Source organism: Symphalangus syndactylus, chromosome 17 (assembly GCF_028878055.3).
Source record: "Symphalangus syndactylus isolate Jambi chromosome 17, NHGRI_mSymSyn1-v2.1_pri, whole genome shotgun sequence".
Lineage (NCBI taxonomy): Eukaryota > Metazoa > Chordata > Mammalia > Primates > Hylobatidae > Symphalangus > Symphalangus syndactylus.
The window spans coordinates 71889394-71904430 of record NC_072439.2 but is presented as its reverse complement, the minus strand read 5'-3'; the positions used below and the strand labels follow the sequence as shown (position 1 = coordinate 71904430).

The window sequence follows — 15037 nt, the reverse complement described above, 5'->3', positions numbered from 1 at the left end:
CCATCACTAGTAGGTGCTCACTAAAGGAAAAACTAAATTGAGTTCTTGAAGGAGAAAATGCATGATCTCAGATGGAGGAACAAAGACGTAGGAAGGAAAGAAAAACAAAAAGGGTAAAATGTGGGTAAATCTACATAAGGAGTAACTGTTTCAAAAAACAAATATACACACACACACAGAATTTTAAACTCTGACAATAATAGCACCCAAAGGCAGGAATGGAAGAAGAATGAATTTAAAGTGTGCCAAGGTCACTGCATTTTCTAGAGAAACAGTAAAAGTGTTATTTGTAATTTTTTTTTTTCTTTTTTTTTGAGACAGAGTCTCACTCTTTCGCCCAGGCTGGAGTGCAGTGGCACGATCTCGGCTCACTGCAAGCTCTGCTTACTGGGTTCATGCCATTCTCCTGCCTCAGCCTCCCGAGTAACTGGGACTACAGGCGCCCACCACTGCACCCGGCTAATTTTTTGTATCTTTAGTAGAGACAGGGTTTCACCATGTTAGCCAGGATGGTCTCGATCTCCTGACCTTGTGATCCACCCACCTCGGCCTCCCAAAGTGCTGGGATTACAGGCGTGAGCCACCGCACCCAGCCTATTTGTAATATTTTTTAAATTCAAATTTTATCTTAGATAGAGGGGCTACGTGTGTGTGTTTGTCACATGAGTATATTGCAGCCAGGTAGTGAATGTATTACTGAATAGGTAGTTTTTCAACCCATGATGCCCCCGCCGCAAGCAGTCTACAGCGTCTGCAGTTCTATGATTATGTTTATGTGCACTCAATGCTTAGCTCCTACTTGTAGGTGAGAACATGTAGTATTTAGTTTTCCGTTCCTGCATTAATTCGTTTAGGATTATGACTTCCAGTTCTATCTAGACTGCCACAAAACACATGGTTTCATGTTTTCTTTGCCCAATCCACTATTGATGGACACCTAGGTTGATTCCATGTCTCTGCTATTGTGAACAGTGCAGTGATGAACATAGGAGGAATGCATGTGTCTTTTTGATAGAATGATCTATTTTCCTTTGGGTACATACCCAGTAATGAGAGATTGCTGGGTCAAATGGTAACTCTGTTTAAAGTTCTTTAAGAAATCTCCAAATTGCTTTCCACGGTGGCTGAGCTAATTTACATTTTTGCCAACAGTGTATAAGCATTCCCTTTTCTCTGCAGCCTCACCAGAATCTGTTGTTTTTTGACATTTTTGTTGTTGTTGAGATAGTGTCTCACTCTGTCACCTAGGCTGTAGTGGCACAATCATGGCTCACTGCAGCCTCAACCTTTGGGGTTCAAGCGATCCTCCCACCTCAATCTCCTGAAGAGCTGGTACTACAGGGGTGCAGAACTGGACCTGTCTAATGCTTCATTTTTTTGGTAGAGACCATGTTGCCTAGTCTGCTCTTGAACTCCTGGGCTCAAACAATCCTTCTGCCTTAGCTTCTCAAAGTGCTGGGATTACAGGTGTGAGCCATCACGCACAGGTTGACTTTTTAGTAACGGCTATTCTGACTGGTGTGAGATGGTATCTCACTGTGGTTTTGATTTCTATTTCTCTGATAATTAGTGATGATGAGTGGTTTTTCATGTTTGTTGGCTGCTTATAGGTTTTATTTTGAGATATGTCTGTTCATGTCCTTTGCCCTTGTTTTTTTCTTTTTTTAAACAGAGTCTTGCTCTGTCACCCAGACTGGAGTGCAGTGGCATGATCTTGGCTCACTGCAACCTCTGCCTCCCCAGTTCCAATGATTCTTGTGCCTCAGCCTCCTAAATAGCTGGGATTATAGGTGTGTGCCACCACGCCCTAATTTTTTTTTTTTTGTATTTTTAGTAGACATGGGGTTTCACTATGTCGGCCAGGCTGGTCTCAAACTCCTGGCCTCAAGTGCTCTGCCTGCCTCTGCCTCCTAAAGTGCTGGGATTACTGGTGTAAGCCACCATGCCTGGCCCTTTGCTCATTTTTTAATGGGGTTGTTTTTTGCTGTTAAGTTCCTTATAGATTCTGGATATGAGATCTTTGTTGGATGTACAGTTTGTGACTATTTTCTCCCATTCTGTAGGTTGTCTGTTTACTGGTAGATTCTTTTGCTGTGCGGAAGCTCTGTAGTTTAATTAGGTCCCACTTGTCAATTTTTGGCTTTGTTGCAATTGCTTTTGGAGACTCAGCCAAAAATTCTTTGCCAAGGCCAATGTCGAGAGGGTATTTCCTAGGTTTTCTTCTAGAATTTTTATAGTTCAAGGTATTACATTTAAATCTTTGTTCCATCTTGAGTAAATTTTTGTATATGATGATAAGGGTCCAGTGGTGACACATGCCTGTAGTCACAGCTACCTGAGAGGCTGAGGTGGCTTGAACTCAAGAAGTTGAGGCTGTAGTGAGCCATCATTGCACCACCACACGGGTGCCTGTGCAATAATCCTGTCTCACAAAAAAAAATAAAAAAGAAAAAGTTGGCCGGGCGCGGTGGCTCACGCTTGTAATCCCAGCACTTTGGGAGGCCGAGGCGGGCGGATCATGAGGTCAGGAGATCGAGACCACGGTGAAACCCTGTCTCTACTAAAAATACAAAAAATTAGCCGGGCGTGGTGGCGGGCGCCTGTAGTCCCAGCTACTCGGAGAGGCTGAGGCAGGAGAATGGCGTGAACCCGGGAGGCGGAGCTTGCAGTGAGCTGAGATTGCGCCACTGCACTCCAGCCTGGGCGACAGAGCGAGACTCCGTCTCAAAAAAAAAAAAAAGAAAAAAAAAAAAAAAAAAAAAAAAAAGAAAAAGTTAAAAAGAAAAAAAGACTTTTTCAGACAAACAGAACAAGAAACTAAAACATAACATCAAATAGGTGACTAACAGGTTTCTTCAAAATAATACAGGAGTGAGGGAAGTGTGTAGACAAAATAAGGCTGGACATGAATTGATAGCTGTTTTAACTAACAACAGATACAAGGGCTTTGTTATATTATTCTATTTACTTTTATTTATGTTTCAAAGTTTTGGCTGGGCATGGTGGCTCACACCTGTAATCCTAACACTTTGAGAGGTTGATTTGGGAGAACTGCTTGAGGCCAGGAGTTCGGGACTAGCTTGCGCAACATAGTGAGACTCTGTCTCTACAAAACAGAAAATGAAAAAATTAGCTGGGTGTGGTGGTGCATGCCTATAGTCCTAGCTACTCGGGAGGCTAAGGTGGGAAGATAACTTGAGCCCAGGAGTTTAAGGTTGCAGTGAGCCATGATCACACCACTGCACTCCAGCCTGGGCAACACAGCAAGACCCCAACTCAAAAAAAAAAAGAAAGATATGGGAAAGAGAGGAGGCAGTGTGAACTAAATCTTTCATGTCCAGAAATACACAAAAATGAAAAATTGAAAAACAGAAACATAAATATTATGGACGTAACTAGAAATGGTTTAAAAGGTTGCCAAGAAGCCAAACTGGGAGTGGAAGGTGTGAGACATGATCATCTTTTTTACTATAAGCTTTTTTCAAAAAACTGATTATTATTTTAATCAAATAATTTTAATTAAGAATTTGTTTTGTTTTAAAAACTGATAAAATACTTAAAAGTCAAAAAAATAACGACAGTTAATATGTTTAAGCATTTATTGTCTAAATAAGCTATTCAGGCACAAAATGGAAGGGTCTACTATATATTTTAAACAGTACTACCAAGCATTTTAAACAATATCCTTAAACACATTGTAATTTTTAGATTAAGCTATTTTAAAATGAAAATAAGTTATCTCACTAAATTATTTCCTGGTTTAAATTAGTAAATTAATTATTAAATTAAATCAGAATAAAACTCTGGAATCATTACAAATCATTTTTGCATTTCACCATTATGATCTAAAGTCTAGGCAGGTCACTATGTCATACTTTTAAACTCCTGAGCCTTATTAAAAAGCTAATGACATAATGTACAATAAGACAAATTATCTTACCTCTTTTTCTTCACCAACTTGATCCAAACTCTCATGACTTGAAGGATTATATGGAATTACTAAAAACCCAATACCAAACATTAAAAAAAAAAAGGTGCAGGGAGAAAAAAACAGCAACCATTAATGAGTTTGAAATAAAAATTGTCTCCTGATTTTTATTTTAGTTTTTACTTCTGAATAAATTTTCATTATTTAAAACTGAATACCTGTCCTACTAATAAGAAATTGTATGTAAATACAATAGTTAAATCCTAATCTTCAGTGAGGGTAAAGAGAGCAAGCATCACAACCTGGTAGTCAAGTACTGCTTTTAACAAGTATTTTTGTTATTTTTAAAACATTTCTCTTCTTTACAAATTAATCAAACACTTCCTTCTAAATGAATGACTCTAAAAGATATGTTTAAATTTTTTAGTATGACTAAGACATAGAGATACAGGACCTCTGGTTTTCACTTCTCACTCCATTGTACTCAAAATTTTCCTGATTACCACAATGGTCAAATAAAGAACAGACAGGGATGGAACTTCTACTTCTTAAAGCTACTTGGGGCAAAAAAAAAAACAGCCTACATTTCATAGAGCTGATCATTCTATGACTACGAGATTGCATTTTTGTCTTTCCAGAAAAACTCCCTTGTTTTCCCTTTCTTGATTTAGCCCAGAGAAGATCATGCTGTTCTACCTCCTTTTACTGCTCTCCAAATTTCCCAGATACGTGTTTAAGGTTTTCTATCTATCTAACATTTTCACTTACACCATCTTCCTGGAATTTTCTATATTGCATCTCTCTATGTTTCACATAATTTCTACTTCTGATAATAAAGCTTTTAATAAAAACAAGTAACTTTGGCTGGGCGCGGTGGCTCATGCCTGTAATCCCAGCACTTTGGGAGGCCAAGGTGGGTGGATTACCTGAGGTCAGGAATTCGAGACCAGCCTGGCCAACATGGCGAAACCTCGTCTCTACTAAAAATACAAAAAAATTGGCTGGGCATGGTGGCATGAACCTGTAATCCCAGATAATCAGGAGGCTGAGGCAGGAGAATCGCTTGAACCTGGGAGGTGGAGGATGCAGTGAGCCGAGACTGCGCCACTGCACTCCAGCTTGGGCAACAGAGCAAGACTGTTTTGAAAGAAAAAGAAAAAAACGAGTCACCTGAACATAGTCAACATGGGCCACAAAATCAGCTTCATGTTTTTCACTATGGAAAAAAACTGAGTTTGCTGAATTTAAAGGAGTCTCAAAAGAAATTTATGTGAACTAGAAAAAATGGTCATTTGTTGTAGTTTACATACTTTTTTTTTTTTTTTTTTTTTTTTAATAGAGACAGAGTCTCCCTATGTTGGCCAGGCTGGTCTTGAACTCCTGGGCTCAAGGGATCCTCCTGCCTCAACCTCCCAAAGTGCTGAGATTACAGACGTGAGCCACCACACCTGGCCCACAGTTGTCTTTTTTTTTTTCTCTCTCTCTCTTTTTTGAGACGGAGTCTTGTTCTGTCACCCAGGCTAGAGAGCAGTGGCGTGATCTTGGCTCACTGCAACCTCCGACTCCCGGGTTCAAGTGATTCTCCCGCCTCAGCCTCCTTAGTAGCTGGGACTACAGGAGTGCGCCACCACACCCTGCTAATTTTTGTATTTTTAGTAGAGATGGGGTTTTACCACGTTGGCCAGGCTGGTCTCGAACTCCTGACCTCAGGTGATCCATCCGCCTCAGCCTCCCAAAGTGCTGGGATTACAGGCGTGAGCCACCGCACCCAGCCCATAGCATAGTTGTCTTTTAAAAATGCCACATGTGTATGTTAAATAGTGTGACAGATTTTACCACTACTACAAAATATATGTATTTACTTTTAATTGGGGAGAAATAAATGTTTTTAAACTTGGGTAAGAGAGTCACCTAAGTAAGTCTTTACATGCTACTCTGTGAATGAACAATGGGTTGTGCCAGCACCACTCTTACCTGTCTGTGCATGGTCAGAATGCATGGATGACTGATCCATGGGCATCATTGGTTCCTACAAACATTTCCAAAGACAAAGTAACTCAGTGGAGTACCTCTGTTACACCCAGAAATAACACTATTTCAACAACACACAGTATATTAAAATTTAATTTTGAAAGAATATAACTTAAGTGAGAATTATACTTACTTTTAATTTTGTTTTATGAAACCATACAATACTGCTGTGAATGAGGTAATGTTAGTCACATTTTACAGAAAAGAAAATACAAAACTAATTTCAGACCACCAATTAGAAATCAAATTAAACTGCCATATATTCTGCTTTGCTTCTCTTCAACACTACCTATTCTTCCTTCAAGCTCCACTTCAGATCTTTGGCAAAAATAAGTCTCTGGAATATGCATTATTTAGCTGGGGTCCGGGGTAGACTTCAGGATATCTATAACCTCTTAAAATTACATGTAAAATTTTGTGGGTTTCCCATTTTCCTGAAGATTCTCAAGGGTGTCAGTGGCCCCCCAAAAGAGAAAAGAAATACTTTCTAGAATCTAACTTACCCAAATAATGGTGAATAATCTCAGGAAAAAGATAAATTCAAACCCAAGTTATTACTGATTTATTCTTAGACTCACATTTAATGAATACCAGCAGGAAAAAGTAAACTTGAGAAAGAACATTAATGATACAGTTAGCATTTCAAGGCTGCCTTAAAGACAGGCTCATAAGTAAGCTTAAGGATTTTTAAAATTCCAATATAATCACTAACCCTGCCCCCTTTCCTTCCATATGTCACCAAAGAATACTCAAAAATATTAACAGTAACCTATATAAATTATGTTGGAAATATTCAGCCTTCTGTTTTTCCTTAAGATTGGATTTTCCCCTTTACTACAAACCCATTCCTAAGCTTATATGAACTAATTAAAGATTCTAATACCAAAGAGCTACCAGTAATAACCCGCTTTCGCAATGTCCAAAGCAAGTCCCATGAAAAAACATGGAATAATAATTCTAAAGGACAATTTAGAAAGATGCATCCAGGTATTTTTCTTTCTTTCTTTTTTTGACTGTTCCTTGTGGAGCAGGGCTAATCGATAGGCAGTATGCTTAGACAGCTGCATCCAGGTATTTTTTTAAATGCGTATCTTTTAACCCAGTAATTCTAATTCTGGATCCTTAAGGAAGTAAGATTTGCCAGAAAGTTCACTAAGATTGGCCAGGTGCAGTGGCTGACGCCTGTAATTCCAGCACTTTGGGAGACCGAGGCAGGTGGATCACCTGAGGTCAGGAATTCAAGACCAGCCTGGCCAACATGGCAAAACCCCGTCTCTACTGAAAATACAAAAATTAGCTGGGTGTGGTGGCACACACCTGTAATCCCAGCTACTTGGGAGGCTGAGGCCAGAGAATCGCTTGAACCCGGGAGGCAGAGGTTGCAGTGAGCCAAGATTGTGCCACTACATTCCAGCCTGGGAGACAGCGAGGCTCTGTCTCAAAACAGCAACAAAAAAGACACACGCAAGCACATGTGCCTTCTGGTGGATAAACAACCCTCTGTAAAGTCGACTCAAAAACAATCCACCAAAACAAACCAACCCCAGAATCTAATCAAACCTCGACATCCAACTACTGTACAAGATAAAAGAATAAAGAAGACAATAACATATTGAACATAACCATGGAGAAGTAATGAGCAAAAGTTTCCAACAGTGTAAATGACAAATAACTGTTTCTTTTACAATTAAATTGTAAGGAAAAAAAGAAGAGAGAGAGAGAAATGAAGAAAGAACCAGTGAATTAAAAAATATCTAAGAGATCAATCAATTGTACAGGTGGACTTCATTTGGATCCTGATTCATAATGAAAACTATAAAAACAAAATTATAACATTTACGAGAAGCCGGGCATGGTGACTCACGCCTGTAATCCCAGTACTTTGGGAGGCCGAGGCAAGTGGATCATGAGGTCAGGAGACAGAGACCATCCTGGCTAACATGGTGAAACCCCGTCTCTACTAAAAGTACAAAAAATTAGCCGGGTGTGGTGGCGGGCACCTGTAGTCCCAGCTACTCGGGAGGCTGAGGCAGGAGAATGGTGTGAACCCGGGAGATGGAGGTTGCAGTGAGCCGAGACTGTGCCACTGCACTCCAGCCTGGGCAACAGAGCAAGACTCCATCTCAAAAAAAAAAAAAAAAAAATTTATGAGAACACTTACTGGATATTTGACATAAGGAATTTGTTTTTTAATTAGGTTTTTAAAAAAGCCCTTCTCTTTTAGAGGTACATACTGAAATATGTCAGATTTGTTTGAAAATAATACAGGGCAAGGGGAAGTTAAGTGAATGGGGGTACAGATGAAACCAAGATTAGTCATGAGTTGATAACTGTTGGAGCTGGATGTCTAGTAAGTGGGAGTTCATTATAGTGTTCCACCTACTCTTATACATGTTTACATTTTTTCCATATGGAAAATTAAAAATGTTGGCCGGGCGTGGTGGCTCAAGCCTGTAATCCCAGCACTTTGGGAGGCCGAGGCGGGCGGATCACAAGGTCAGGAGATCGAGACCATCCTGGCTAACACGGTGAAACCCCGTCTCTACTAAAAAAATACAAAAAATTAGCCGGGTGCAGTGGCGGGTGCCTGTATTCCCAGCTACTCGGGAGGCTGAGGCAGGAGAATGGCGTGAACCCGGGAGGCGGAGCTTGCAGTGAGCCGAGATCGCGCCACTGCACTCCAGCCTGGGGGAGAGAGCAAGACTCCGTCTCAAAAAAAAAAAAAAAAAAAAAAAATGTTTATGTATATAAATTTGCACAGGAAAAGTTTTGGAAGGATATCCACCAAATGACAATTACCTTTAGATGGTAGAATATATGTGAACTTTTACTTAATTTTTTTTATTCATCTGTATTCTGTATTTTTTTTCTATAACAAACATGTTGTATATACTTAAAATAGAAATTGATAAATAAAAATTTTAAATGCTTTCCTCCCCAGTAATCTCACACTTTAAATAGCAAACATGATACCTTTGACTCTTGTTACCTGATATCTGCTTAGGATAAAAGCTAGAATAATGTGAGCTATAAACTAATATGCTCAGATTAAAGGAGAGGGGAAAAATACTCTTAAATGGTTCTCTCTATATCTTCCTAATTTAGACCAGAGGATTTTATAGCAGGTCAAAGAAGTTAACTATCCCACAAACAAATATTACCATAGATATTTCGAAGTTCCAAAGTTCACGGTATGTTAACACGAACGTAAGGTATTCCTACCCACACTCTGTAGCTACTCTGTTGTGCTGTAATTCCTGAACATCTCCCTATTTTAGCACTCTGTTCTAGTCGTGTTATCAAGCACGCTCTTAAAAAAAAAAAAAAAAGGACAGACAACTGTATCTTACCGTTGGCAAAGAATGCCGCCCACATTCAATTGTGACGAGTTTATGGCATTTCTTATGAACCAAGAGTTTGCAGTTGATGCACTTATATCCTTGGCGTCCAAGTCCCCATATTCGGTCTGTGCAGATGGCACAGTGAGCACGCTGAAAAGAGTAATTCAACAGTATTTTATTAACCAAAAAGAAGGTCATAATCATTTCCCAAACAGTTTGCTGACTCAATTCCCTTTGTCATGGTGTCAACTGTCAGCCCACAACAAAAACACAAACAAAAGCAAAACAAAGCTTCCTCATACATAATTTTTTAAAAGCTATGAAGGTCAGCGAAAAACAGGGCTTATTTTAAAGAGACAGTGAAATCTGCAACCACATTTCTTTCTGTTATAGTCTAAGAATTTTCAGTCTTTACATAATTAAGTTCAAAATAATGAAAACAGAATTAAACTGAAATATATATGGCAGAAAAAGCCACTGAAGGACTCCTAAGCAAACATAAACCTTGCAGGCTGTTCAGAGGTCAAACCAAAGCTCTGTTTTCTTAAAGAGCAATAACCTAAAGTGACTTTTCATTTCAAAGCCGCCTTCTTTCTTTTTTTTTGACAGAGTTTCGCTCTTGTTGCCCAGGCTGGAATGCAATGACACAATCTCGGCTTACCGTAACCTCCGCCTCCCAGGTTCAAGTGATTCTCCTGCCTCAGCCTCCAGTGTAGCTGGGATTATAGGCATGCACCACCATACCTGGCTATGTTTTGTATTTTTAGTAGAGACAGGGTTTCACCATGTTGGTCGGGCTGGTCTCAAACTCCTGGACCTCAGGTGATCCGCCCACCTCAGCCTCCCAAAGTGCTGGGATTACATGTGTGAGCCACCGCGCTCAGTCTCTCTTTTTATTTATTTATTTTTAAGAGACAGGGTCTTGCTCTGTCAGCCAGGCTGGAGTGCAGTAGAGTCACTTTGATTCACTGCAGCCTCAACCTCCTGGGCTCAAGCTTCCTGAGTAGCTAGAACTACAGGTGTGCGCCACCATGCCCCGCTAATGATTGTATTTTTTTGTAGAGATGGGATCTCACACTACGTTACCCTGGCTGGTCTCGAACTCCTGGGCTTCAGTGTTCCCCCTTCTCAGCCTCCCAAACTGCTGGGATTACAGGTATGTGCCATTGCACCCAGCCTCAAAGCCTTCTTAAATGTCAGTGCTACTCGAAGTAAAGGAGTTTGGAGAGGGATTTCGGGTGGTGGTTTCTATTTACATTAATTAATTTACATTAATTAATTACATGGCATTAGTTTTAGAATGGAAATGGCATCCAAAAATTTGCAGTTATCAAGAGTATTTAAAAAATTCATTTCTGGCCAGGCATGGTGGCTCAAGCCTTTAATCCCAGCACTTTGGGAGGCCGAGGCGGATGGATCACGTGAGGTCAAGAGTTTGAGACCAGCTTGGCCAACAAAGTAAAACTCCGTCTCTACTAAAAATACAAAAGATAGCCAGGCCTGTTGGCTGATGCGTGTAGTCCCAGGTACTCAGGAGGCTGAGGCACAAGAATCGCCTGAACCCAGGAGATGCAGGTTGCAGTGAGCCGAGATTGTGCCATTGCACTCCAGCCTGGGCAACAGAGCGGGACTTCATCTTTAAAATAAAAAATAAATAAATAAATAATAAATTAATAACTGACTTCTGAAGACAGACTGCTGCTTTCAAACTTTGGTTCTATCACTTACTAGCTGTATTATCTTGGGCAAGTTACTTAACTGCCCTGCACTTGAGTTTTGCCATCTATAAAGTGGAAATATATAGTACCTATCTTACAGGGTTGTTGTAAGGATTAAATGAATCAATGTATATAAGGCATTTGGAAAAGTGCCTGGTATATAGTACAACCCAGATAAGTGTTTGCTATTATTATTTTCTAAACAGTGAAAATCAAATTACAACACTAACTGGAAAAATAAAGATTAAATAAATAAACCTTGCTTGTTTTCTGGCTGCCTTAAATTATATTTTAAAATCCAATTTTCTTACAGCTAGGGTATATTACGTGGAATAATTAATCACCCAATCTGGAGCTTTTTTTTTTTTTTTTTTTGAAACTGGGTCTTGCTCCATTGCCCGGGCTGGAGTGCAGTGGCACAATCTCGGCTCACTGCAACCTCTGCCTCCCAGACTCAAGTGATTCTCCTGCCTCAGCCTCCCGAGTAGCTGGGAATACAGGTGCATGCGACTGCACCCAGCTAATTTTTGTATTTTTAATAGAGATAAGGTTTTGCCATGTTGGCCAGGCTGGTCTTGAACTCCTGGCCTCAAATGATCTGGCAGCCTTGGCCTCCCAAAGTGCTGGGATTATAGGCCTGAGCCACCACACTTGGCCTGGAGCATTTTTAAGAGTGAAAAGAGATGCTATTAAAAATTATAGGCATACTGCCTCAGGCAAACTGGAAATGTAAGGTCATGCTACTTATGTATTTAAAAGTGCATAAGACTTAATAACAAACTACCTTTCTTTCACAGTAGAAAGGGAAAAAATAGCTGTTTCACATTATCAGCATTCAACAAACTATGTTTACCCTGTTGAAGCGCTTGGCTTGGAAAGTGTGGCCATTGGCACAATAAAGCTTTCTCCAGCGGCGTGCACCTCTACGGTAGATGGATTCTGAAGAGAGAGTAATAGTTAAAAAAAGAAAAAAGAGCATGTGTGAGTAAAAGTCATTTTATAATTAAGTCTGTAATTTTTTTCATGATACTCATTGCAAGAAAAAAAATACTGATAAAAACCTGAACGTCAAAAAGTAAAATAGATTCATCGAGGGACCAGATAAAAATAAAGACCACAGAGTATAAATATTTGACTACTACTGCTTGCCCCCTTTTTTTTTTTGGTGAGACATAGTCTTGCTCTGTCACCCAGGCTGGAGTACAGTAGCACAGTCTCAGCTCACTGCAACCTCCACCTCCCGGGTTCAAGCGCTTCTCCTGCCTCAGCTTCCCGAGTAGCTGGGATTACAGGGATGTGCTACCATGCCCAGCTAATTTTGTATTTTTAGTGGAGATGGGGTTTCTCCATGTTGGTCAGGCTGGCCTTGAACTCCCGACCTCAGATGATCCGCCCGCCTCAGCCTCCCAAAGTGCTGGGATTACAGGTGTGAGCCAACATGCCCGGCCTACTACTGATTTTCTTTTTAAAAATTTTCCTCCCACTTTTTATTTTGAACATCTTTTAATCCCACAGAAAAGGTAAAGAATAGACACCTGCAACTTTCACCGAGATTTACCAATTATTCATGTTTTGCCATATTTACTTTCTTCACTACAAAAAAAATACTTTTTTTTTTTCTGAATTACTTGGAAGAAAAATGCAGACATCATGGCACTTAAATACCCTTAAATACCCAAGTATCCATTGTCTGAGATTAAGGATATTCCGCACCCCACCCCCCCACCCAATTCTACCTAACCACAATACCATTACCATGTCTTAGAAAATCAATATTAATTCAATATCAACCAATATACAATTCATATACAAACTTCCCTAACTGGTCTCAAAGTGACTTTCTTTTTTGAGACACAGTCTCACTCCATCACCCAGACTGGAGTCCAGTGGTGCAACCTCAGCCCACTGCAACCTCCACCTCCTGGGTTTAAGCAATTCTCCTGCCTCAGCCACCCGAGTAGCTGGGATTGCAGGTACACGCCACCACACCTGGCTAATTTTCATATTTTTAGTAAAGACAGGGTTTTGCCATGTTGGCCAGGCTGGTCTCAAACTACTGACCTCAAGTGATCTGCCTGCCTCAGCCTCCCAAAGTGCTGGGATTACAGGCGTGGGCCACTGTGCCCGGCCCCAAAGTGACTTTCAAAGCTCACTTTTTCTATCCAGGATGCAATCAAGATTCAGGGATTGCATCTGATCATGCTTTTTTGGTCTCCTTAACATTTTAAAATATTCACTCTGCCTTATTTGTTGTTACTTCTTTTTCATGATGTTGACTTTTTTTTTTTTTTTTTTTTAAAGAGTCTGGTTACTTGTTTCACATTATATCCCACATTCTGGATTTGCCTGTTTACTTATGATGAGAGGCAGTATTAAATACCTTTGGCAAAAATAACACATAGATAGTGTTGTGTATTTCTTATCTCATTACTTTTCACGAGGTACACAAATGTCGGATTATCAACTCCCACTACTGATGTTCAATAACCATTAAAGGTAGTGACTGTTAGATCTCTTCATTGTAAAGGTACATTTCACTCTTTGTAACTAATCTGTAAAGTGATATTTTGTACCAGAAGCATATCTTTTTCCCCAACAACTTTTCATCCAGTGGTCTTTATATTGTTTCTTAAATATAGTTAGAGAAAGAGGTTCCAAACGATCAAATCTAGTCCACCTTCATATTTTTAAGTCCATCATTATTATATATATTGTCTATTAGTCATTAATAATAACATCCCACAATGAATAATAGTAATAGTTAATACCATAGAAAGATTACAATAGGTTCCCAAAGTCATATTTTAAAGCAAATGTAGCAATGGGTTTATTATTTAAAATTAAGATACTAAAGACCAGTTGCAATGCTCTCAATTAGAAATCTTAGGATAGCTTAATACAGAATTGAAAGTTTAGGCTGGGTGTGGTGGCTCACGCCTGTAATCCCAGCACTTTGGGAGGCCGAGGCGGGCAGATCACGAGGTCAGGAGATCGAGACCATCCTGGCTAGCACGGCGAAACCCCGTCTCTACTAAAAATACAAAAAAAAAAATTAGCCAGATGTGGTAGTGAGCGCCTAAAATCCCAGCTACTCAGGAGGCTGAGGCAGGAGAATGGCATGCACCCAGGAGGCAGAGCTTGCAGTGAGCCGAGTTCTCGCCACTGCACTCATTCCAGCCTGGGTGGCAGAGCAAGACTCCATCTCAAAAAAAAAAAAAAAAAAAAGAAAGTTTAGAGCTATTTCAATTAATTCAAAGCAAAGCATTTACCACTATTCCTTCTAAAGTCATGGGCATGTGCAGAAACCACAAATGAAAATGAGTTGCCTAATATCCACAATTAGTAAATTATGCCAAATACCAAAAGCAATAACCTACAATCAAACATAAGTTTGCATACTTAAATTACATTAGAACAAAGAGTAGTCGGACTCTTTTAGTTCATCTCATTAATAGTAACCATTGGCTTAGATATTCCAAAGAAATTCCGTTAACAATTCCTGACCTGGGGAAGGTTTTAAATGGTGGTTCTCAAACTTTAGTGTGCATCAGAATCACCTGAAGAGCTTGCTAAATCTGATAGCTCAGCACCAGTCCAAGAGTTTATGAATCACACAGATTGGAGTGCAGTTCCTTTTTTTTTTTTTTGAGATGGAGTCTCACTCTGTCGCCCAGATTGGAGTGTAGTGGCACGATCTCAGCTCACTGCAACCTCTGCCTCCCAGGTTCAAGCAATTCTCCTGCCTCAGCCTCCCAGGTAGCTGGGATTACAGGTATGCACCACCACACCCGGCTAACTTTTTTTGTATTTTTAGTAGAGATGGGCTTTCATCATGTTGGCCAGGCTGGTCTTGAACTCCTGACCTCAGGTGATCTGCCCACCTCAACCTCCCAAAGTGCTAGGATTACAGGCATGAGCCACTGCACCCGGCCTGGAGGGCAGTTTCTATTCAGTTCTCAGGTGAAGCTGATGCTGTGGGCCCCAATGGCTACATTTTGAGAATCCGTTTTAAAATACAA

General features: G+C 40.1%; 1 protein-coding gene across 1 annotated transcript in view; it reads right to left on the bottom strand.

Annotated features, from left to right (window-relative positions):
* The window catches only part of PRKCI (protein kinase C iota), an 89931-nt gene that overhangs the window by 27053 nt on the left and 47841 nt on the right, over positions 1-15037 (bottom strand). Inside the window, exons 5-8 of the mRNA XM_063621632.1 lie at positions 11872-11957; positions 9310-9450; positions 5903-5957; positions 3941-3999 (exon numbers count right to left, since the gene is read on the bottom strand). Of these exons, the coding sequence (XP_063477702.1) occupies positions 3941-3999; positions 5903-5957; positions 9310-9450; positions 11872-11957 (341 nt within the window). The remainder of the gene's footprint in view (positions 1-3940; positions 4000-5902; positions 5958-9309; positions 9451-11871; positions 11958-15037) is intronic.